A 26,999-nucleotide genomic window follows, 5' to 3' on the forward strand; every position below is an offset into this window, starting at 1 on the left:
TCCGGATTAACGGGAGTTCATTGGAGATGTGACACATTGTGGGTTGCGGGAAGCCTGGTAATTGGTAGAAAAGCACTGACACATCCTGGAGAAATACTTAAAAGACTGCCATTATTTAATTCTCCATCAATGTGTCAATAACTTACACACCTCGTTCAAAATACTCCAACCATAGCACCCATGAAGATCCGGGTAAGACTAGGTCTTCAGTACCATGTTTGCCATAAAAGGCGACTATGCTTGTCGTAAGAGGCGACTAACGTCACTATGATGCTTATTATGGTAATGGCATAGGTCGATGCTGATGATGTCAATCACTGGATTGTCTGGTCCAACCAGATGATTTACAGATCGCTGTCGTATAGCTGGAATATATATTACTGAGTTTAGACAAAACAAACAAAACTCCAGCGATAGCATGGCAGAAGAAATGGCTTCACATATTGTTCCTGGTGGGGACATCGTATCCAGGCTTCAGCTTCAAGGTGTCGCTTTACCCACAAGGCTACCCCACCCTCCTAAGAATATTAGAAAGATTGCAAATCAGGAGACCCACATGAATATGTTGTGATCTCTATATTATCAACAGTTTGTGATCAATCTTCAACATGAGTCACCTTTCTATAGTAGACGAACAAAACCTGTGCATGAAAATTATGGAACATGCATTAGTCAATGTTCACGATCTCCCAAAGGTTCCCTCAGTGCTGGTATATCAGTGATACATGAGTTCGATTGGGACAGTGCATGTGTTTTTACACCATCACAGTAGTCATAACACAGAGGCTCAAGTTTCATTAAAAATTTAACAAGTTCACACCTAAGTTGACGGAGTCATTCTGTTTTCATGATATTCATACAAACAATGTAACAACCACAGCTGATCTATGACGCCTGGTGCTTGCCTCGTCGGGACCACTTGAGGGTGTAAGATCTCGTCACACACCTTAAGTTGCAATGGATATAAAAACATATCCGGTATATTATTGTTTGTTGTTTAACGCCGCACTGAGCTTTCTATGACGGCGGTCTGTAAATAATCGAGTCTGGACCAGACAATCCAGTGACTGAGATCGATTACATACATCCACCAAGTCAGCGAGCCTGACCACCCGATCTCGTTAGTCGCCTCTTACGACAAGCATAGTCGCCTTTAATGGCAAGCATGGGTTGTTGAAGACCTATTCTACCCAGGATCTTCACGGTCTCCGGTATATTAAACGCCGTCACGTATTGAAATCATGAGCAACTATCCATGTTATCATAATCAACCATCAGCAACATATTTTCACCAGAAAACCCATCCCACATTGTAAATAGTGTTTTAACACTGTTCACTTGGTGAATCTGGTCCTAATGTCCAATCTGCAAACTGTAACCTGAAGTACAGACCAGTTGATAGCTGAACACACAACTCCAAGCTTGGCCTAGAACTGTACACCCACATACAAATTAATGACCCTTGTCACCCTGGCGCATGTAACTCTCCATTGAAAACAAACACTTTGCATCTGATCCGATGTATTTATTTGGGGTAAAATGTCACTGTGATTAAGACAACTAAGACAAATGCATATATGGTATATAATGATGATCGAAAGTCTAGCAATGAATGTTTATTCTGTACTTTTCTGGACACATAATAAATAAAATCAATTGACTCCACAGTTTTTTTTCTTAAGTTTTTTAGGGATAGAGGCATGTTTACATAATGATAATTAACCTTTACTTTCAAATATTTGATACAATGCATTGCAAAATGTATGATGTTCAATGCTACAGTTTCACAGATCTAAATGGTTATACAAGCACTGCCCAGGCATCAAGGAACATCCATAAAACAGCAATGTGTGCAATGGAATTCACATTCTTGGAGTATCTCTCAGATTGACCAGTTGCTCATTGGCAAAGCTTTCCAGTGCCACAATTGCTGAGGTTGCAGAACTTTTTACTCATATACTCAACTTAAATTTGACATGTGACTGATGAATACTGAACTGGAGATGTTAGGTAAGTACATCAGAAATTGTCATGCAACTAAAACATACAAGATTTACAGAATGATCATGTCATATGTCAACTACAGAACCAAACAAATAGGAAAAACATTCATAAAGGTGTGTACATAAACCAGAATGTCAGAATTACACCATTGTATCCCTTATCCTAAATAAGGTGTTAAAGCAATCATGTTTTCTCATTTCTACTTCGTCAGTCATGTTTCAAATTTTAATATTCTGTATTTTATATCCAAAACTGCATGGAAACAAGCCTGAAATGTTCAATCGTGAAGTCACATCTTCTGTCAAAAACTGACATCAGTATGGCATTCAACAGTATCTTCAGCGACAGAACACATTTGCTGGAGTATCACTTCATACCTCAGCCTCGTAATGCACTGGATGTAACCACCACCCTACTCGGTCAAGGTGTCCTGGAACAACCAACAGTCCATCAAGGTCATGATGGAACAGGTCTCGAGAGCGCCACCTGTGCACTGACAACAATGTGCGATGTAGGATATGAGTGGTTGTTTTAGTCACTCATCTCCATGTCGACCTGCTGCTGGTTGGAGTCCAGATCCTTGGATGAAGGTGGAGGATTGGGTGGAGGCGGGGGAGGCGGAGACTCCTCGCCTGCTGAAAGTACCGGAGGTTTGTCCTTGTTTGCATCTTCAGGCTCAGCAGCTTTCGGCTCTTTCTTCTCTTCACTTCCACTGTTGAAGCCCTTCTCTTCCTCATCGTAGTCCCGTTTTACTTTTGTATCCTTATCCTTGTCCTTGTCCTTTTTCTCTCGCTCCTTCTCCTTATCTCGACTTTTTTTACTTTTGCGTTCCTTCTCTCGTTCTTTTTCACGATTACGTTCTCGATCTCTACTTCTGTCCCGGCTCTTATCACGGTCTCTCTTCTTTTCCTTCTTTGTCCTGAAAATAACATACCCAAATCAAGTCAAAAAAGTACAATCACATGAGTAGATCTTATACCACTTTTGATAAACAAAACAGCAATACAATGGCCATGAGCAGTAAGAATGAGCTCCACATGCAGGAATGAATCCCTAGTCGTGATGAACCAATGCGTGTAAGGATCCTGCTTACCTGTGCCTTGACCCACTTCGAGACCGCGAGCGACGTCGAGACGTGGATCTGCTTCGGCGACTTTTCTTGGACTTACGACTGAAACACATATGAAGTAAACTTACTAGCTATAAATTAGCTTGGATTTCCTAGTAATAGAAATAACACTCAAAATAAAGGGGAGGTCAGGTGAACAGGGTTTAAGGTCGTGTTCAAGATTATTGTACTCATAAAGCAATGTACACGCCATTGTTCATGTCTGTACATGTGTGTCTGCCTGAAATAGTTCGGACGTTTGCCAGTTTTATAGTGCCTGCCCACTGTGATACCATGCCACAGTTTAACATGAATACCCCACTCAGACGCAGTATACTGACTCAAAGCTGACCAGTCCTTGTCTTAGCCCTTAATGCCAAGCACTAGGCAGGGTCACAACAAGTACCATCTTTCAACGTCTTCTGGTATGACAAAATCACATACCTTGGTGACCTTGATTTTCGTCTTGGGCTCCTTGAACGTCTGGAACTCTTCTTTGGGCTGCGACTTGACCTCCGCTTGGAGGTCGACCTTTTCTTAGGGGTTAGGCTGCGACTTTTGCTACGTCGCTCACTTGATGATCTGAAACACCAACAATGGTGTCATGGTAACTGACACATTCACTTCAACAGGAGACCAGTGTTAATTAACAGTGGGGTGTACCAATACTGCGGGGAGACAGTATACTGACACAACTGGACATTTCACAATACAAATAAAAAAAGTATGATCCTATCCCAATATAAGACTTCATCAATATCTGGAATTGGTAATTGTGTATGGCTATATTTCAGGTGATGATATTGTTACAGCCCAAGTACATGTAAGTAAAGGCAGCAATGTAATGACAGCAACCACCACACTAAGCAGACCAGTACAGGGTTAGATGAGGACCTCAATACTTAACATTAAGAACAGAGTTGCATGTAGGTCATTATCATAGGCTTGATTAGTGAAATGATTTCATTCCAAACATGATAATCTTGAAATCATGTCAAGTGATGAATACTGATTCTAATTTATGAATCATGGTCACATGAGATGTTAAAACAGAACATTTTCAGGAAGGAGAGTGACATGCAGCTGTCAAGATAGAAAAATGTGAGTTTTAGGCGAGGCGAGGTGAAATTGGGTTTAACGTCGCGTCCAAGATTATTGCACTTATTTAGCGACGTTGTGCAGAGTTTTAGAATGATTAGCGAATGATTAGCATGTGCTGAAGGGTGTTTAGTGTGTATTAGTGAATAAGTACATTGATGCTGCAGGCAGCACTATTCCAGCTATTTGACAGGGGCCTATAAACAAGTCTGGATCAGACAATCTTGCGATTGATATTGTGAGCAACGATCCACGGTCAGGGTACAATGACACACAATCAAACAGGCCTGACCACTCAATCCATTTGCAGGGCTTGATTTAGCTATATCAAACATGCACCAGTGCAACTTATCACTGAAAAAAGCCAACTAATATATATGTGGACATGCACCAAGTGCATATTATTCATTTAGACTAGTTGATGCATCTGTTTCAACTTTGAGAAATTCATAGGACCATATTGCAACCTGGTTTTGTCTGGTGCAACTAGCTTTTCATGTCAACATACACCTGGTGCAAGTTAAATCAAGTTCCTTAAATCGTGCCCTGATTTGGATGCCTCTTAAGACCAGCATAGGTTGCTGGTGACCTATTCTCCCCCGGAATAAAAACAACAACAGTATAACACAGCTAGGAGACACATAGTAATTATTTCATCTCAGTCCATTATTATGCAGAGCTAGGATTTGCCATTGGGTGGTACACAGGGAAACTTAAGTACCAGGTATATACCTTTTTTCTTTTTCTTTTTTTTTTTGGGGGGGGGGACATCTCTCATTGAATGAACACTTTGGGACAGTGCTTGTAGATGGTTTATCCTAAACAAACATTCTAAGCACCAACTACTCTATATTTCAAGATGAATACAACTTAAAAGATGTTACAGACCACACTTTTCTTTCATATAACTTATGTTGTTAATCTGTCATGGCATGACAGTAACTATAATATTGTGATAAAAACGAGGTTCCATAACTTCTTTGGAGTAGTATTTGTTCCTGGATGTAGTAATTTTCTTGTTAGTAAACTAAAGCAGTACATTTATTTTGGAAAATGGCAAACTTGTAGACAGCATGTTGTGGAAGTACATTTCGGTGTAACAAGAATCTGATATTTACCAGGGCTAAGCTACTTCAGGCACTAATATGTACACTGTCCAAACAGTTCAACTACACAAAACATTTCATCAAATCCTATTAGATTACAGTGTGGAGTTTTGTGAAGCTGCTGCAGTGTGACCCAGGACCAGTGGTTGCCTGTGTGTGATCAACCAATGTCACATACATGTCATGTGGCGAGTGACGGGAGGAAAGAAGATATTTTCACGAGTGGCATAGCCATGAGCGAAAATATTCCCCCCCCCCCCCCAACCAATCACGAGATGAGGGAAACATGATATTACACAAGACACATGGAATATCCTATTTATTATATACTTTTTGTGTAGAAAATTAAATTATTTCATTTTAAATGTAAAACCTTGAAATGTTAATTCTCCCTACCTAACAGAGGGACGGTTCACCATCCCTGTTTTTGGAAGCGAAAGAATACACGCTGGTTAAGTAACAAAAATGGCGCTTTGCGAAAGTCTTGATTGACAAGTTAAGTGAGAAATTTACAGTTTATAACCAAACATTTTCAAGAGAATAACAAACAGCATGAAGCAATATTAACACTTGTTAATGTGGAACTAACGCAAAGAGGAAGTCAACAGTTTGTTTACGCACGAGACATTAACAATAAAGGGAGACAATTTAAGGGGAGGTCACTCTTGTATGACAATAGTTCCGTTAAAGTGTTATGTTGACAGCAGTGAAATATCAATTGTTATGTTCACAACAATGAAATTATCACTTTTCTCAACTTCAGAAAAACACTTTCACACTTAAGTATATAATACATCCTTGTAACACCTAGTGATCTTCCTCACTCTGCAGCTAACATGGTCACCTGAGCTATTCGAACCTGGGGAAACACCTACATTATTTCAAAAGGTGCTCATGGGGACTTTCACATACAAAATATTACTGTGCCCTTTAGAGCAACATATTATCAAAACACTAAATATGTTTTCGATCGTATCTTCGGCTTTTGATGTTAATTCAAAGGTAAGTTTTATCAATCTTTGTCAAAATCGGAAGAAAACACATTTTTGCGATTGGAATATGTTAACCTTTTATCGTAACCTCAAGTCTTCAGTTAGCATTCAGTAACGATTGATTTAGAGATACATTCCGAAAATAATGACTGTTGAAATGTGAGGCATGTTTTGATTGGCTAGTTCAATTATAAGGCCCAATTGGCTTTAAGCTTTCATTTTACAGTCTCATATCCCTGTCACATGTGGTAGCCAGCTTGTCATAGCATCTGAGAAACAGAAGCAGACTAAGGGAAGTTTAGTGAATTTTCACCAAAAACAATGTACAATTGATAGTCAGATGGTCCTGGCTACAGATAATAAACAGTCTGCCTGCCAAAGCCATTTAGTTTGGAATCCTAGATGATAGGGCTGGGACGAGTCCAAATTTACTGGAGAAGCCTGTGAGTAAGTGATGGTCATTCAATGTGTTCATAGTATGATAGTTTATTTAATTCAATTGGATTAACATACAATAGTGGTGTAAAGGGGGTTATAAAAGTTGGTATATTTTTACTGACTGACATTCTCATCATGAGTTTGAAACGAAAACGCCATGCTTACGATGTTGAATTCAAACTGCGAGTCCTCGCTCTAGCTGAAATATTTTCTCACGAGTACATAATTCTATATACACCGATTCACAAAATGGCGCTTCGTTGTTGATGGCAACATATAACGATCATTATGAGATTAAAAAAAAACACGAGAAACAGCTTCCCACATTATGAAAGTGGACGACTGGTTTGTTAAATTTTTATTAGAAATAATAATGACTTTTTCAATATAATTACAACGTTTTTCATCTTATATTTTTGAATATCTGCGAGTACCGGCACATGTCTTGCAGTCCGACTTCACAGTGTTTTTTTGCCTTTCAATTCCTGGCTCGGCTTATCTGCGGGTCATATCATTTTCTTTCGTATTTCAATGGTCAAGTTAACACCTCGGCTTATCTACGGGGTTGGCTTATCCGCAGTCATATACGGTACCCAGGTACCGCCCCTCTATTACCCGCCCCAACCCGGGTACCTGCTGTAGGTCATAAGTTGGGCACAAAATGTTAAATTGGGAATTGTTTTACCAGAGCCCCTGCAAAAAGTGTTCAGATATAGTATAAAACAATCTGATTGTGTATACACTGAAGCTGACTGAAGCTTTGTCTTTACTCAAACATATAAAAGTCAGAATGAATGTGCCAATAGTCAGAATGAAATGCGAACATGTGGGACTTGTACTTGTGTAACCATGGAATTTTACTGTTATTGTCATTTAACCATTATCACATGACTAACCATGGGTCCGGGAAGTCCTGCGGGTACCCGGGTCCTACTCAGGATCCACCCTACCCGAGTACCCGAGTTACCCGTCCCAGCCCTACTAGATAAATCTGTGATCAAGTACCAATATGACTGAACTATTTCTGGATACTAACTCCACAAATTGACAATTTCCAAGCAATTCACATGAAAATGAACCACACTAACAGAAGAGTAACTTCTACTAAACTATCTGAATCAATACAGCAACTACACAATGCTGTCATTGATTAGTGGCTGAAAAAAAGACGAATGCATAAATTCAGGAATAGTTACCTCGGTTTGGAGGATTTAGATTCACTGGCAGTCACACTAAATAAAAACAGAAAATATGGATACCTACAGACATCTGATGAATCCTGATGACAATGAGAATTTGTTCATAATATTCAACGTAAAATGCATGAAGCAAAATGGCTACTCTGCTATGTATATCCCAGAGTGAGTGAGTGAGTACAGGGGAGGTACAGCCTGTAACTATGTGTTGACCTGCACCCAGCCAGATGTCAGTGAATGTGGTTTTACTCTACAGTCAGCAATATTCCAGCCATGTCATGGTAGCCTACATATACTTGAGTCATCAGCAGACAAACTAGTGGCCAACAGACGAGCAACAATCCACTCACTGGGGTGCGATGACACCCAATCAGCCAGGTCATGCTTATTACCCAGATCAACAAGTCAAATTTCTTCTCACCTAGCCAACTTTGTAAGTTCAAATGTTTAAGGATGATTAATTTCACACTGCTGTGAACAACATTACAGCTCAAAGATGACTTTTCAAATACATAAATCAAGCATAGGAGTAACGTCTATTGAAATTTATATCCTAGTGTGTAAGACAAGGAGAGGAGGGTCCTCTCTTGCTTTATTGGTGTTGAGTTGTAATCAAGGTCGAGTATCCTCAATTGCAAATACTACTCACATGCAATCATTTCTTAACCTTATTCCTGCTTAAATCATCATAGACAAGAGCCTATGCTAGTTGGCTTGCATAATATCTGCTGTCATGACTGAAATCTGCACATTGAAATCTATGTTGGTTATGCAATTTTGATTGGACTATGCATAGAGACCAGTCAAACAAACTCTGGAATTCCAGCCTAGTTGAGCAAGGGTGGAAACTGGGCTTTTACAGTCAGTTACCAGCCGTGTCTCGGGAAGAAGTGGAAAAAGTAACTGAGCAGCAGAATGCTGGGGATATTTGAGAAGCTCATTTCTATAGTCACCACAATACAATCTCGACTTTACCTCTTGCTGGTCGGTTCAACCTTGATTGGCTTCGAGCTGGGACTAAGAAATACAGAAAACTCCTCTGAACATACAAAGCACACCAAAAGTGTAACACACCTTAATATATGCATGATTTATTCTTATCCTAACTGAGAATCTGTCTCATTTACCATTATTTACTTGCTAAAACATCTTCCTATGAAACCAAAATGATACTTCTAATTACAAGGGAAGATGCTTCAACTAAACAAAACTGTTTTTATAAAATGTTTTTGGAAATGATGCTAATTGCAAACGGTCAATGTACTGTTGGATTATGAAAAATATTCAAAAGAAAAAAAAATAATAGGACGTTTGAGGTATGATCATCAGATAAAATGAAATAAAATAAACCCAATTCACCTAGCTAAAACTTTAAAATGATATGAGTACACATGGATACAAAACATCACTCTGTAAAAAACAAAATGTATGTGCCAAGAGATGTGGCTAAATATCAATGTCGTTTCAGGTTGAACCTAATTCTAGAATAGTTAAACACTTCAAAGATTTCCCTTCAGCGGACAGGGATTTGATTGTTGTTGTAGAACACATTCCTCCATGGTATTAAACAGAAAAAAAACAAATATAAAGTTGAACCGAGGACACTGCTACAGACTATGACAGACATGCAAGAGCCAAAATAAAGGGAGATAACTGACCTTCTCGACCGTCTTGGCGGCGAGTCCCCACCATCACCTTTGTTTGCGGGTATGGAGCACTCTCGCTCCAGCTTAGGAGGGGATGGGGAACGGGACACTGATTTTTTCTTCTCGCGGGACTTGGACTTGGACTTGGACCTGTGCCGACTACGAGATCGACTCTTACGCCGACTCCTATTGTAAAAATTTGGTGCAATGATAAGTTTTGAATATCTGTCAGATGGTTTCACATTACGATCAGCAAAAGTTGCGGAGGTCTTCAGTTCTTGTACTTGAAACAACTGTAGGCACGATTCAACGTGACAGAATTCTACTGCATGTTTGTTAATACCTATATGATCATTTTCCTAAGATGTGTATTAGTTTTGTACAAAACTGATGAAATATGGCCATAAAACATGAAATATGAATGGAAAGGCTATGTTTTTGCCTTACCTTGATCTCGATCTTCTGCTGCTGAAAGCTTTCGGAGGTGTTCGCGATTTCTTTCTGTGAACAAAATGTAAAGTTCTACAGAAATGATACAAATATTATCTATCAATTAACAAATGAAACAGATCATTGGTTTTATAAAACATTTATTCCATCGTCTCGGGTTTGAGCAGTGTTACCATAGTTACGGAGGTAATGGGGACAATTGTAACCTAATGCCGTTACCATAGTTTATTCTCAATATGAGAAATCCATTCACTTGAACAGCTTCTAGTATTAACGCATCTGGAAAGCATGGTGAAAGAGTCATGTTTGACTGATATTAGCTGTATTTCATGTATATCATTGCATGGTCGCTCAATGTGGGAAAATGGTTACCATTTATATAAAACCAATGAGCCCCGTGCTGACGGACCATAAGAGGGCAAGGCGAAATGGGTTTAACGTTTAACACGTGTGCGTGCATGTGTCCTTTTACTACTCTGGACAAATGCTGGTTTTCTGGTACACCCTCATAGGATAATAACCAGAGCAACTTTTGGATTGAAAGCCAGCTACTACAAGCCATTCTGACAATTCTGATTGGAGATTGCATTGCAAGACTATTTGTACTTAAAAATCAACATCAAGGTTAAGGTCACTAAAGTAAACAGTGACTTACCTGGAACGAGATCGCCGTGACCTGCTCTGCTGCTTTGACTTAGATCTAGATCGTGACTTCCTCCTCTCACGTGACCTTGACCTCCGCGATCTGTAGAAAATGAACGAGTTCAAATTTCTTCCATACATGACTTATTTAAATGGCACTTAACGTCAAGGGCAATACATCTCAAATCAGAGCTGAAAGCAAGGAACAGAGGTAATAAATCACATAAGGGCCATTAACTGCATGCAAGTCTACCAAAAATGTGATTAATTTGACGCAACAAACATACATAACATTTTTCATACAGCAAACATGTTAATCCAAACTGTTCAGTGAAATGGGTCCAGATGGTCAAAAGTGAGCAAGTGATTGTTTAATGCCGCATCGGCAATTTTGCAGCAATACGCAGCAGTAATGCCCAAAGAAACATTCCAAAGAGTAATGAACAGAGGGATTTCCTAAATAACAACAGGACACAGGACTTCACTCTACATGCACATTGGACATTTACACAAGGACTCTACACCACAATAAAGGGACACATAAATAATTATAACATCAGGTAGCAATGCAAGGATAATGCCAGGCCCTTATCACACAAATACTGAGCAGGTGAAGAAACAGCTGATCAATAAAGTGTGGCAGCCATGACACAGGCCAAACAACAGGAGCCACAGGTATGTTATGGGTGCACAGTTTATTCATATAACTAGAAGCACAACCAAAAAGAAAATTTGCAAATTCAATCAGTATCATCACATCAATGACAAATGACACTGAAAGAAATCATGCAAATTTTGGCTGGAAAGTGGATTTTTTTCATTTTTCATTCAGGGTCTCTGTGTTGTCCTAATGTGTTTCCACCCTTCATTTATTGGTTTCTGTCATTATTATGTTCCATCAAAACAAGAATCCACCATCAGTAAGACAAAATAGTTGACAATTATAAATTGGCCAGATTATTTATCAATAAAATTTGTGGCTAGGTCTCAGTGAAAGAATGTACCCAGTCAGCAATATTCCAGCTATAACACAGTCTCCTGTAAATACCAAGTCTGGCCTAGACAAGCCAGAGGTTGATAGAATGATACCCAGTCCACATCTTCATACAATGACATATCAGTGTTCAAACACCGTAACCATCCAATGATCCTTCTAGTTACGCGCATGGGCAATTCAGCCCTAGAACGGCAACCAAGAATTGAGAACATTTTCACATGTGTTTTGTTGGTTTAACGCCGCATTCAGAAATACTCCAGCTATATGACGGCAGTCTGTAATTAATCAAGTCTGGACCAGACATTCCAGTGATTGATATCATGAGCATCATTTCAATATGAATTGGATTGACAACATGCATCAACCAAATCTGACAATCCGATCCATTTGGTCACCTCTAACAACAACCACAGGTTGCTGAAGACCAAATTTAACTTGTGTGAATGTATGTGTGTGTGAACAATCATGAATGACAGTTAATGTTTCTGTTGAAGTTGTGTTGTACAGAATGTCATTGTAAACAAATAAACTAAATTCCCTTCATCCACCACATACAACAGAATAAGGCAGCTAGCACTTTTACTCCTACCAAGTCCCTGTATCCCATTAGGGGACTATTCAACTTGACCTGTTTGTACAGCTAAACATTGAGATGAATCCCATCCATCATGTTATCACGAAACAGATTTCAGTTGGCTCATTTATACCTTGTTTTCATATGACTAGCCTACCACCTGAACACTGATCAATATTAGATGAAGCTTTCATTCAGAGAAGGCGGTCTGGCCATTTGGGAGTGAGCGCGGGAATGTCATTAGTCAGCGCCGTCAGCAATATTCCAGATATTACATGGATGTGTGTAAATAACCAAGTTGGTGGAGGAACAACTGTGGACGACAGATCTCACCATTGTATACACGTTACTGGCCTCGAATAGATGGGTACAGAAAAACAATTGACACAAACAGTCCACTTGTTATGGTATAAACCTGTCAGCGCTGCAAACCTGTTGCCATGACAATAATGTGGTCTCGGACATGAGGGTAGCAGGATGCAATAAAGCAATAATCATGGCGATACTCACTGAACCAAATAGAAAACCAAAAAGTAAAATCTCAAAGCACCAAACATATTTGCAAAATCTAATCTTTATGTACAATATATTCCCACAATGTTTCTATTGGTGGCAGATGTAGGTGTGTGAGTGTGGTGTTTCAGCTGATATACTTACACCACAACAGGCGGGGCTATCCCAGACCTACAGCAGAAACCTAGGCTTCAGAACCACAGCTAATACATACACGGCACACACAGGTATTACATGTCAAAATGTTAACAGGAAACCTGGACATGTGCCGACTCCATTTTATTGTTTCATGCTCTGTCAACTTAATGACCTTCCAGTCCAGGACTAGTGAGGGGGTTTGGCTTGTCACCGCTTTCAACATTATTTCAGCAACAGCACGGTCTCAGCTGGACATGGATGGGTGGGGAAGCCTACAGTGATGCAGGTCTGAGACATTTACCACTTTGGTGAAACCCCTGACCATGGTTATGGCAGTCCCGGACTAGACAGTACTGAAACAGATGAACTATTCCTGGAAGATAATATTGGATGACAGCCAGGTTGTGTGTATGGATATTCAATACAAAACCACTTCCTGTTATAACACACATATGAGATCAGGGACTGACTAAAATGGTGGTTCTGGTTCCTTGGTTGGAAAATCAAAATTAAAACATTTTAAAAATGTATCAGTTATTAGTTGAAGAAACTCAATAAGGATGGGGGGTGATCATTGTGCCTGCAATACAGCTACTTGATACACGTAACTGTATGTTATTCAATGCACTGTGTGCAACATAGGGAAAGACACATTACACTGAAGACATCATGATGATAAAGAATCTGAAGACAGTATATCTAGGATGCTGAATGATATACACAGTTATACAGAGAATATAGGCATGGACAGAGGGGCTTGCAAGTACTGGCACAAACAGACCTTGACCTTCACCAGGACAACTTCTGACGATGCATCTACCAGGTCTCAACAGTAACTGGCAATGAATGATACAACCCTGTTTCACAATAAAACTCAAAGTCAATCTTTGATAAACACCAACATTTTATGTGGTAGGATTTGTACCGATACATGCACTGAGAGGTAGCTTGTTGAAGGGCTTTTCTCAAAGTAGGGCACCATCCAGGAGAATGTATACTTAATTTAAAGGTACATAAATTTCTAGCATGTGACCATGACCTTTGACCTTTGACCTCACTGCAAGTGCAAATATAGAATCCCTAGGTCGATGTGGAATAAGTCCATTGTAAGGTGTCAATTACCTCAAAGTGACCTTCACCATTGACATGCAATGGACATTTTATGTTGTAGGTGTAAAACATGTCAGTATAAAGTTTCATGTCTGTAGAGGTAATCATGCCTGAGAAACTGATATAATAAACCGTGTTTAATCAAAGCCTGAATGACGACCTTGAACTTTAACCAAGCTTAACCGAAACCTTTACAAAGCAGGGCTCCATCCTAGGAAAATATATTCCAAGTTTAATATAATAACTGCATCTATTTTTGTGTAACCACAAACTTTCATGTCAGTATATATCTCATGACCTTAACCTTTTCATAACAGGTGCCAAAGAAATGCCCATTTGGAAGAAGTCCATGAAAGAATAACCTCAGATGTCTAACACCAGCAGCGATGGCAGTGGAAACATTCCATCAAAATGTTAAAGCAGTCCCGTTTTATGTCAGTGGATATGACCACTTTTAATACTACAAGTGCAACATGTTTTAAATCATAATCACACCACATTCACATTATTTGACACATGAAGCAGGACATCTCAGACTATCACCTCCTAGATGCGTCACTGTAGGTGTCCCTCCCAAGTTACAAAAGGATCCAGCTGAAGAAGCTGTCAATTCATCTCCCTAAGCATGGACAAACTGAGTTCACAGGGAAGCAGAATCTCTCCCTGTAAAGGTTTAATCAATCTAAAGAAGTTGTGACATAAGTGAGGGTGAGGGAAGATGGCAATGCACCACTGTTATCAATTCAACAATGGAGGGCAACAAGAATGGTTTCCTACATAGCACTCATTTGAGTAAAAGACTTGGTGGGGCATAGAGGTGGTGGGGCATAGAGCTGGTGGGGCATAGAGCTGGTGGGGCATAGAGCTGGTGGGGCATAGAGCTGGTTGGACAGAGCTGGTGGGGCATAGAGCTGGTGGGGCATACAGCTGGTGGGGCATACAGCTGGTGGGGCATAGAGCGGGTGGGGCATACAGCTGGTGGGGCATAGAGCGGGTGGGGCATAGAGCGGGTGGGGCATACAGCTGGTGGGGCATACAGCTGGTGGGGCATACAGCTGGTCGGCATAGAGCTGGTGGGGCATAGAGCTGGTGGGGGATACAGGTGGTAGGGCATAGAGCTGGTGCGGAATAGAGCAGCAATGAGTAGAGCTAGGTACAACCATCCAATACTATACCAACTAGACTTTCCCCCTGCCATGAACATGGAAGTCCATGAATCATTTGTGCAAGCAAGTTTCAAATTTGAGCTTTCACCTTGATTTCGATCGCCTTCTTCGTCTTGTCCTTGATGTTGACCTTGACCTGCGTTTAGGGGTTCTGCTACGTTTCCGTGAACGAGATCTACGGCGAGATCTGGATCTTTTCCGAGATCGTGATCGCCTGGACCTTGATCTCCGTCTCGACCGTGACCTGGATCTGCTGCGACCTTTCGATCTTGACCGAGATCGTGAGCGGCTTCTTCTGTCTCGTCTTCTGTCTGAAATATGACAAAGAAAGCAGAAATAAATCACTTCTTAACATATGGACCCTTCTAATCCTACATCTCACATATATGTAGGACACAGATCTATGGTAGGACTGATCCATGACCGACTCTCAGGTCGGTGGCGGATTCCTGAATGGGGCAGATATTGGTGCATCCTCAGATCTATGGCCGTTTATCATATAATCTCAATAAGCTGCAATTTCTATGACGCTAAACGTTGTATAGATTCATATATAGCGGCAGACTTTTCATTATCGATGTTGTGATTTCTCTGGATTATTATTATCAATTCCCCTTTGGAACACCAGAATCAGTGCAGGGATTGCATATGGTCGCATTTCTTAAAACATTCCCCTAAGTTTCATCGAAGAAATAATTTTCTAAGATGTTCCACATCATCCTTGCATTTGCTGGAGTTGATGAAATCCTGAATAGTTTCCCGCTTCCCCGCTTTGGATTCAGAGCCTTTGTAAGAGGAACTTCTTGGATTTTTGAAAAAAACATTTGAAAATGATCCAGCATTTTCTATGGTGTCCGTTCCAGCATTTTTTAATGATTGCTGTGTCTATCGGTAATAGACGTTAAACTTACATGACATCATCATAGGCAAGAACTCATGATGTCATCTCAAGAATGATGTCATATAATTGAATTGAGTGTCTGTTCACGGATATGATTTTGTTTGTTTGTTTGTTTGTTGTTTAACGCTGCACTCAGCAATATTCCAGCTATATGACGGCGGTCTGAAAAAATAATCGAGTCTGGAACAGACAATCCAGTGATTGACATCATAAGCATTGATCTACGCAATTGGGTTACAATGACATGGATCAACCAAGTCAGTGAGCATGGTGAGCCTGACCACCCGATCCCGTTATGACAAGCATAGTCGCCTTTTACGGCAAGCATGGGTTGCTGAAGACCTATTCTACCCCGGAATCTCACAGATATGACATCATTGCAAACATAACAATAAGAATCTGCCACGGATTTGAGTCCCACCATAGAGCTGAGTCCTACAAATATGTTACTGCACAGGTGCTTCAAGTTCGTTTTAAAGGAGCACTTCATGTGTGTGTTTTTGTTAACGCCGCACTCAGCAATATTCCAGCTATATGACGGCGGTCTGTAAAATAATCGAATCTGGACCAGACAATCCAGTGATTGACATCATGAGCATCGATCTACGCAATTGGTTTACAATGACATGCATCAACCAAGATGGTGAGTATGACCACCCGATCCCGTTAGTCTACTCTTACAAGCCTTACAACTGAAGACCAATTTTAACCCAGGTCTTCACGGGCGACATAGGTCCATGTACGATTAAAATACATATCGTGGTAGATGTTACCATGGTTACCATAGCGCATTTCTAATAGCAGGCCCAAGGTTGTTTTCAAGGAGCACTACATATATGTCACTACACTGGACAAGTATTTCACACTTGAGCTCAGCTTCTATTGACTGTATTAAAGAGGGAGTGAGTGAGTTGGGTTTAACGCATCTTCCAGAGGCAAGAGAGTTAACTGACTATAAAAGTCCCGTTTCCACCCTTGCCGAACTAGGCTGGTATTATGGAGTTACATTTTGGCTGGACTAACAAGTCTATGCATAGTCCAATTAAAATCTCGCAACGAAATTAAAAGACAGGGTGGAAACTGGACTTTTATAGTCAGTTAAGTCTCTTGCCTCGGGAAGATGGGTGTAACGCTGCTATACAGTATTCCAGCTATATTCAGCTTGATGTGGGAGGAAAGCCCAAAGTGATGCACTTTGGTGAAACCCATGAGCACAGGTATGGTGCTGACAAACCTAGAAACATAATCGGGGCAAACCCACAATCATAGGTTTCTGGTGTGCCCAAGGGATGCAACTCTGCAGAGCAAATTGCATCGCCTTAGACTGGGCCATCCATGCCCCCTGTATTATAGAAGTCTGAATGAGGGGCTATCCAAATAGGAAAGTTGGTCAAAGCTCATCAGTATTTTTCCAAACTGTCGTTCTGAAAGCAGGCTAATACTAACTGGTGACCAGTCCAGCATGTTCAGTTGACTATTCAGTTCAGCTAATTCAACAAATTTTATGAGGGACTGTCATACAAAACAATGTCGACAGCAAATTCTTAAAAGTTAGAATCTGGAAACACACTTGCTGGTGTAGAGATGTGCCAGTGTAAAGCTCTATTGCTCTATGACCAATTGAGCAGCAACATCTTGTTCCTGCAGACTCCCCTAGAATAGAGCTGCCGACAACAATTAGGAAGGTGAAGATGTAACAAGTAGTTGGCTCACGTGGCGTCTTACCTCCTGCTGCGGCTGCAATGAGAGACTGAGCTTCCTTCACCTTCTTCATGGCCTCCTCAATCTCACGCTGAGACGCCTCCTGCGACTTTGTCAGCGGCTTCACGATGGCAGACTTGGAATGCATCACCCTACAACACCAAACACAGGTCAAGCAAAGAGACAGATAGTCTAGGCACTTATACATCTACTACATATTGAAATGCAGTCACATCTGGGGTATATCACCCATATTGTGACCAGAACATTTATTATCCTTACAAAAGCCTCAGGACGATAAGCAATTACAACCGTCAACTGGGTGCTGGTGACCTATTCTAACCCAGGTCGCCATGAGGCTGTTGAAGGTAATTTGAGCAAAAGAAAAAATGGCAACCCAAACTGTTTTTTTCTGTTAAGTTGGTCCATATTGGTTTCATAGTCGCAGAAATAAAGGATAACCCATGCATTGGTGGTACTCCAGTCCCTATAGCCTTCATCCAAGAATAAACAATGTGAAAATCATTATGGCTCAGTCAAGACTTGAATTACCTACCATACACCCAGGGTTCATCAGGATATGTCAGGATATGTCAGGATAATGCAAACCACGCAATCAACATGAAAGCAGCTTCCTCCCTGGGTCCCTCTCCCCCAACTAGGCTACTTATTGTTCAGTTCATAGCTGTTTATTGTTTAAATCCACACTCAGCAATATTCCAGCTGTATGACAGCAGGTCTGGACCACCCATTCCTCTGATTCATATTATGAGCAACCATCCATACAGTCTAAGGACCAGCCTAGGGTGCTGGAGAACAATCATCACCAAGGTTACCAGCAGTTACTTACTTAAGAGGCCTCCTCTGGAACATCACGCCATTGTAGGTGAGGGCCGTGGCCACAGAGCGCTGGTCAGTGAACTCCACATAGGCAAACCGGGCAGGCTGGTTCTCATCCCCGGCCATACTCACATACTTCACCTCGCCCACCTGGCCGAAGAAGTTCAACAGCTGCTCTGAGGTCACCTGAATTAACAGAAGGGGAGATAATCAAATGTGACATATTTTTAAATGACTAGATTATTATTTTTCACATGAAATATATGCTATAATCCTAAACTACATACAGTGAAACTGATGAGGTCCTTCATTCTGGTCGAGTGAGTATTGTTCAACGCTGGCTACTGTAAGTACATCTTCCCCAGGCAAGAGAGTAACTGACTTTAAAAGTCCAGTTTCACCCTTCCTGAACTAGGCTGGAATTACTGGGCTCGATCGTAGCGCCACCAGTGGCTATTACCAGTCATGTCCCTTCTAAGCCTCTCCTATGGACCAATCACATTCCACCTCTCGTATCACTTGCGTTTGCTTCACACAAAATGGTGGCGCCCGGTCAGTTAGATCTGATCGACAATCAAGATCTATATTCTGATAAAACGGGTCTTACATCGCGAAATGCATCAAATCACGTGAGCACCTTGATTAGAAACATGAAAACATTTGGAAAATATCTGCAGACAACGAGTTGGCGGTGAACATGCTTTGCAAATCCTGCAATCAACCAAAATCTGTATGACAGTGTACGGACTGGATTTTGATTTCGGTGAGCGATTTTGATTGGCCTATGCATAGACTCGTTAGTCCAGCCAAAATGTAACTCCATAATACTAGCCTAGTTCGGCAAGGGTGGAAACTGGACTTTGATAGTTCGTTAACTCTCTTGCCCTGGGAAGATGCTGTAAGTACTATTCAAGCAATATCACATCATCGCCGTGATCAACGCACATTCACAAATTCAGGGCTTCAGCACCAAATGATGGAAAGCAATAATTATAAGGGAACAATAATCAGGTGATTCATGTTTATGCATAAATGCTTCATACCAGTGAGCAATGTTTGAAATAATTTTGAAACCAAACAAGACAGTCAGGTAGGTGATCCATCTTCAAAGTTACCTGCCCACATTCAGACATTTAAAATATTGAAAAATCATATAAAATAAAGGACAAATCACGCCTTGATTCAGTTGAAATAATGCAAACAATCACTTGAGAAAATACAAAGAATTATTATTAAACTGAATTGTAAGTAGTCAGGCAGGTGAAGGAAAATTTCATGCAGCCCGACCGAAAAGTTACCAGCCACAGGCAGGCGGGCAGGCAATTATTTTGGACACTGCCAGTGAGAGGTATCTCATAGTATCAGTATTTGACTTGTATCAATTCTTCATAACAAAATAAGATGAGTAAAGTTGTCAAATACCGGCAAATTATATCGAGTCATATTGTAGGAACAAAGTTAGTGTTATGTAAACCCAGTCAGCAATATTCAAGCAATATCCCCCAGGGTCAGAATATAAGTAATATGGGCCAGACAAGCAAGTGGTTGATATCATGAACAAGATCTCGTTTGATGACATACAATGAGTCTGACCAGCCACGGTAACCTCCAGACCCTACGGGACCTATTCTTCCTGATCCCCCACAGGGAAGGATAAACGAGTGACAGGTGTACTGACCGTAGTGTCGAGATTGCCGACGTACACTGTCCGGCGTATCTCCTCCACCTTGGTGGGGTCAGTGCAGGCTGGGAGGGAAGGATACTGGGTGAGGCCCAGGGCCGTCAGCCGGGGATCCGTCGTGTTGATCACCTGGTTGATGCCAGTACCAGATATCTGAAATCAGTCAGAAATAAGCATACAAAGTGGACAAAACAGAGGACAAATTTGATCATTGCACACACAGAGCTCCAGATAAGCTTTTGGTGTTATGCTTATTTTACCCATGCATTTTAAAATAATTGGGTATCAGTTATTCTATGTGGGTATTCAAATTTCTGTTACCCACTAGTTTTTACACATGTGGGTATTAAGTTAAATATTTAAAAACACTATTCATCTAGTCCCTGCAAACTGGTGTCGTGTGGGTTCGAGAGCTTTATAGGACTCAAAAATACCACGATACTTCCACAAGAAAGTGTGATGGCAAATGATCATGATGTAACTGTCATCGTGGAGTTTGGCAAGGTTGACGGAATGCAGGTTTATAATTTCAAAATAAGTTGTTGATTTGCTAAACGAATACGCAGGGTTACTTCACAATAATTTGATGATACGCACAAGTTTTATTTTTGTAGCGTATCTGTAATGTTCGTTGCGTATTTGATACGCTTGGGTTTTATTTTACTGCATACTTCTGCATTTCTGATGCTTACTTTACGCAGATACGCAGTTTATCTGGAGCTCTGACACACATAATGATTACATTACTTCATCCAAAATATCAAGTGCCTGCCTGCCATCATGACGCAATTGATTCCTCATCATTAATCAAGTAGCAAACTGTAATCATCTGACACCAGGCACAACATGGACAAACCGCTGCAGGCTGATCATCAGTGACAGGCCTCGCTATCTTTGAAAATGAAGAAAAACTACGAGTATAGACATATTTTATAACATCAGCATATTTCCAGTTGTAATTTACCTGACTGGTGACGTTGCTGGGCCAGGTGGGCTGACCAGGAAACATCCCGGCCACCGCCTGGGGTGTCAGCTGGAGCGCCTTTCCCTCATCTGGGATCTTCCCTGGAAGACAAACACAATGGTCCACATCAAAAACAATGTCAAATCAGAATTATAACAATTTCTACAAACCTTTACTAACATTATGAACATACTCAAATTATCAATTCAGAAGGATCTCTTTAAAGAGTTTAACGAGTGGCCTGTTTCTCATTGCAGTTGAAACATGTAGCTTTTCATTTGACACCGCATCATTGGGATAGTTGTAATCACTGAAACAAGCATGTAGCAAACATTCACTGGTTACACCCGATGTATCCAAGTTGCCTTACAAAGCCATAAAAATCAATGTCCCAACAATTGGGATAACTGTGCCTATAGCAGGAAGGTCATGGAGGGGAGCTTAAAGTGAAAAACGACAGTAGGTCCCTAATGCCCTTGCTTCTGTGTGTGTAATGAATGAATGAATATTGTTTTATGCTGCACCAGCATTTTCACGCTATTCACTGCGAGAACCAGTTAAAATTTTAAACACGTACTTATAAAGAACAACCCTAAAAGTCTGTGTGTAAAACAATGATACTCAATACCACCTTCCACTGAGGACATCAAGATTGATTTGATCTGGAGAGTTGCAAGGTAAGTGGGGAAAAATATGCCAATTTACAGTCCAGCAGATATTCAACACGGTCAAACAGTAAATTTTAGTTTGTAATTGTCAGGTATTGCCATTAATATGTGTATGCTAAGTGTACACAACTGTCTCTCATAGCAATTGAAATATGAATGACTCATCTGTTGTCATCAAGAGGATATAATCATTAAGACAGTTGTGCAGTCCACCTTTTCAAGAATACTCTCTCATCTCTGTCAAATGATTACATTCTACATGTTGTCAGGGCCAATGGAACAAATTGAGAAAAAAGGTAGTTATAATGCTTATCATGGTTATATAATTATTACTGATGCATTTGGGATGAAGGTTGGGATCTTACTATAAGTAAGTGAGTTTGTGTTAAACATCTCGGCTACCTGACCACCCAATCCTGTTAGTCACCTTTTAGGATTGGGTGGTCAGGCTCGCTGACTTGGTTGATGCATGTCACCGGTCCCAATTGTGTGGATCGATGCTCATGATGTCAATCACTGGATTGTCTGGTCCAGACTCGATTATTTACAGACCGCCGTCATATAGCTTGAATATTGCCGAGTGCGGCGTTAAACCAACCAACCAACATAATTACCTCCTGTAACCAATTAAGTGGACGTCAAACCAGTTGTTAATAGATAATGACAGCAAAAGAAACAATTCAGGCTCTTGTTCCTCATAACAATCTTAGCGCTAAAGACGATCGTAACTCTCATATTTCAAAATAGACTTAAAATCATAGCACTACGATTGCTTTGTGAGCAAGGCTTCTGGTCTGTGTACAGTAGCAGTGACACACACTGAAATCATCAATTCCACTGCTCCTAAAACAAGTGTTGGGCACAACATGCACTAGGTACGTATTCTGCCTGGAATCCCTAAAGAGTTGTTACATGATCAGCAACCTTGAGCCAAAGAATATGAATCTAGCTGGACAAAGGAGACATGTAACAGTAATAATCTATCGGTGTCAAGCCGCAGCCCGTTTCTCATTGCAGTTGAAATACATAATACATCAAATATCTTTGAATCAGTCTGAGGAATATTTAAATCACTGAAACAGGCATTTTCTCATAAAATTGTAAAATAATAGCACACTGAAGTGTTCAGGGAGTCATTTTGATTCTTAAACTGTTTCAACAAAGATCAATCCCTTAAATCTTGAGTGTTTGTTGTTTACTGCCGCACTCAGAAATATTCCAGCTATATGACAGCGGTCTGTAAATAATCGAGTCTGGACCAGATAATCCAGTGATTGACATCATGAGAACTGATCCACGCAATTGGGATACGATGACATGCATCAACCAAGTCAGCGAGTCTGACCACCTGATCCTATAGTCACCTCTTACGACAAGCATAGTTGCTTTTTACGGCAAGCATGGGTTCCTGAAGACCTATTCTACGCTGGATCTTCACGGGTCAGGAGACAAGGAATCAGTATTTCTCCTTTACAGTGCTGTCCCACATAAACATTAGTTTGTTTGTTGTTTAACGCCACACTCGGTAATATCCCAATAAACAAGGTGATGCAGAAGTACACAGCTAACTCCTCATGTCTGAAAACTCATACATCCTTATACAATAAACTCAACACTACAAAACATGCCACATAACTTAGAACATAGTAAGAAGCTGACAGTCTCCAGTGTAATTAAAGCTTGCCATTTATCGAATCTCTTTGCATCTCAAGTCTGAGTACCAGGTCACCTATATCACTGCTCACACCTAACAATTTCTTGAAAATGTCCATCTCAACCCCACTATTATCTTATTTGAAATCTTAAGTAATCAAAAACTATCCATCAATTGTGGTTGGCTGGTCACTGAGCATGGACATTGCTTATAAACTGTTCTATCAAAAGTTATGTTGTCAGTTGTAAACATTCAAGCCATATCATGGCAGCCTGTAAATTATCGAGTCTGACAGATGAACCAGTGATTGATATTATGAGCATTTCTATGTTATATAGGGGTACCATCCAACCAACCAAGTCACAGAGCCTGACCACCCCATCCAACTTAGTTGCCATTACTAGCAATAGAGTGTTCAGTACCAGGACCTATTCTAAGTTACCACTGGGCTGTATCAGAAGTAACAGAAGCAATCAGGCACAATGTATACTTTACTGGAGTCTAGTGTGTAAAGAGTGGTGTATCCCAACAACTGTCTCTCATAGCAATTGAAATATGAATGACTCATCTGTTGTCATCAAGAGGATGTAATCATTAAGACAGTTGTAGTTTTCTAGGACACCAAACACAAAGAATCCACAAATTGATTTCATCGTAATATCAACGTCGATAGCTTGACACTTGAGAAATAAATTCATCTCAGTCATGAATTGGCTAATCTTAGCAATTTTAATATATTCAAAAAAAAGGTAGCATTAACAATTATACACAAGTCTTTTGCTTATTGATTATGGTTGGCCTTGACTCAAACATTTACAGAGATATGATATGGCTGGAATATTGCTGACTAGTGATAAACATACACTCACTCACAATATCCACTACCTGAAATAATCAAGTAATCCACAGAAGACATTCCATAATGCATATGACAAAAATTCAAAAATCTCAAAAGAGATGAGTCTTCCATTGCAAATTGATAATCAAAAGTAAAATACAGTACGTAGTGCAGTAAAATATCACCGAACTGTTTAAGTCTTCTTAACATTCTTATCAAGATGAAACAGAAGGCAAAAATGAGAATGCTCTTGATTTAAGAATCTTCTTTTTTAATTCATGATCAACCATCATTCATTTCTCTTGCAATCAATCTTAGACATTTAGTGATTTCCCAACAGTAGTACTTGTAATAAGTTTTTCAAACAGATACTTAGCCACAAGCATCAAGATGAGTCTGAAGAGCAACACAGTTTGACTCCCTATAACCATGAATTCACCCAGATACATTTAACATTACTATGAAAATATTTAGCTCAACATCAATGTTATCAGTTATCAGAATGTCAGACCTGTTTCTCATAGCAATTGAAATACACAATGGCTCACGGACATCACCGAGAAAATTGTAATCATTGAAACAGGCTGACACAATTTGAGTGAGTGAGCGAGTTTGATTTTACGCTGCTTTTACTTTTAGCAATATGCCAGCAATATCACGGCAGGAGACACCAGAATTGGGCTTCACACATTGTACCCATGTTGGGAATCGAAACCAGGTCTTTGGCGTGACGAGCGAATGCTTTAACCACTAGGCTATCCGACCGACCCTGACACAATTTGAAGTAAAACCATTTTTATTTATTCATTAACAGTTAAAACGTTCCAGAACAGACACTTACCATCCATGACTGGCACGACAATGAGTGCTCTGTCGATGAAGACAGTGTTTGTAAGATGTAAAGCCACGCCCACGTGGGTTGTTTCATCATACTCAACATAGCAAACTCGGGCAGACACTTGTACATCAGAACTGAAAAAAAGAAATAAAGATATATTCCAAAACGCCATTTAAAAAGCAGAGAAACATTGTCAGTTAAGTTTGTGCTAGAATAAATTGTGCTTGTTTTGTTTAACACCATACTAAGCAATATTCCAGCAATATGACAGCAGTCTGGACCAGACAATCCAGTGATTGACATCATAAGCATCGATCTGAACAATAGGGCTACAATGACATGCATCAACAAAGACAGCAAGTTTGACCACCAATTTTTGCTAGTCGCCTCTTACAACAAGTAGGGTTGGTGAAGACCAATTCTAACCCTGATCTTTATGGGGAACAACAAATTGTGATAAACATGATAAACAGATAAACAGATGCATTAAAGGATGGTTCCATGGTACGTGAATTGATATGAAGCGAACATATCATTCCACACAGATAATGATTACATTACTTCATCCAAAATATCAAGTGCCTGCCTGCCATCATGACGCAATTGATTCCTCATCATTAATCAAGTAGCAAACTGTAATCATCTGACACGCAGGCACAACATGGACAAACCGCTGCAGGCTGATCATCAGTAACAGGCCTGGCTATCTACGAAATGAAGAGCGCTGCCTCTTACAACCATGGGTTGCTGAAGGCCAATTCTAATCCTGATCATCATTGAGGGATGAGGGGGTAATAAACTGTGATAAACAGATAGTTTTTGTTTTGTTTTTTGTTGAACGTCGCACTTGCAATATTCTGTCTGTAAAGAATTAAAATCTGGACCTGACAATCCACTAATTGGCATCATGAGCATCGATCCACGCAATTGGGATACAATGACTCTTATGACAAGCATGGGTTGCTGAATACCTATTCTAACCCAGATCTTCAGGGGTGTAAACAGATACTGCATTACATGATGGTTCCCTTGATCATGTTTATATGCAAATTGCAACAGTCACATTCTTATGCATGGTAGTAATATTACAGCATCTAGACAGACTGGTCATCGAATCAAGGATTCTTGCCACTTCTCGAAGGATCGAGGTGGTTAGGTGCCATCAATTTTCAGTTTACAACAATGTCAATAGTGATGTCAATTTAACGATTGTTAAACAATCTAAAGTGAACTATATGAAAAATCCAAATTGCAAGATACGTATTTTCTGTTTCATTGATAAAATTAGGTCGGTTACATTTTCAAATTTGAAATTCATCAATTTCAACTTGAATGATTAATTCTTGTTATTCACTTCTGTGCATTTGCATTGTGGGTCAATCAAATATATTGAAAAGCTGAATTTCGTCTGATTCAATAATTGTTCAACTTACTCTGGGGGATACATTTTCAACTCGCGGATCCTACCGATGAATCCGAACAAAGTTTTCATTTGATCTTTTGTCGCAGTCGGCGCGACATTCGTCACCTGAATAACTTTCGTGTCGAATTTGTCCGACATTTTGAGAGATCGGTGATGGTGTATACACACCACTAACTATAAATGCACAGTTGTTTCAACGAATTCAGCAATTTGGGACACGAAAATGTCTTATTGCGTCCAACCCGCGTTTCGGGTTGGCACACCACGCGTTTCGTCAGGGAAATGTTCGTAGTGCTGTACGCGAGAAAGCGCT

General features: G+C 40.2%; 1 protein-coding gene across 6 annotated transcripts; it reads right to left on the reverse strand.

Moving 5' to 3' along the window:
* Positions 1 to 1,510: 1,510 nt before the first annotated feature.
* On the reverse strand, positions 1,511 to 26,999 carry LOC124146237 (splicing regulatory glutamine/lysine-rich protein 1-like). 6 transcript variants are annotated; one of them, XM_046516425.2, is made up of 16 exons: positions 26,697 to 26,998; positions 25,267 to 25,397; positions 21,266 to 21,366; positions 20,299 to 20,454; positions 18,631 to 18,806; positions 17,793 to 17,932; positions 15,267 to 15,489; positions 12,909 to 12,935; positions 10,694 to 10,783; positions 10,036 to 10,089; positions 9,601 to 9,774; positions 8,918 to 8,959; positions 7,943 to 7,978; positions 3,557 to 3,694; positions 3,098 to 3,175; positions 1,511 to 2,923 (listed from the first exon to the last, which is right to left on the reverse strand). In XM_046516425.2, the coding sequence occupies exons 1-16, from the start codon at positions 26,822 to 26,824 to the stop codon at positions 2,536 to 2,538; spliced, it is 2,082 nt and encodes a 693-aa protein (XP_046372381.1). In that variant the 5' UTR covers positions 26,825 to 26,998; the 3' UTR covers positions 1,511 to 2,535. The 6 variants fall into 6 exon arrangements, with proteins under 6 accessions (XP_046372381.1, XP_046372382.1, XP_046372386.1 ...); XM_046516426.2 differs by having other exon boundaries at positions 17,805 to 17,932; positions 26,697 to 26,997; XM_046516430.2 differs by lacking the exon at positions 9,601 to 9,774 and having other exon boundaries at positions 26,697 to 26,999.

Source organism: Haliotis rufescens, unplaced genomic scaffold (genome assembly GCF_023055435.1).
Source record: "Haliotis rufescens isolate VD_foot unplaced genomic scaffold, xgHalRufe1.0.p SCAF_2, whole genome shotgun sequence".
NCBI classification, from domain to species: domain Eukaryota; kingdom Metazoa; phylum Mollusca; class Gastropoda; order Lepetellida; family Haliotidae; genus Haliotis; species Haliotis rufescens.

Coding starts and splice junctions, on each gene's coding strand:
- LOC124146237 (XM_046516425.2), bottom strand. CDS start 26,824: ATGTCGGACAAATTCGACACGAAAGTTATTCAGGTGACGAATGTCGCG. Junction 21,367..25,266: donor TGTCGTGCCAGTCATGGATG/GTAAGTGTCTGT, acceptor TTTGTCTTCCAG/GGAAGATCCCAGATGAGGGA. Junction 3,176..3,556: donor CGAAAATCAAGGTCACCAAG/GTATGTGATTTT, acceptor TATGTGTTTCAG/TCGTAAGTCCAAGAAAAGTC.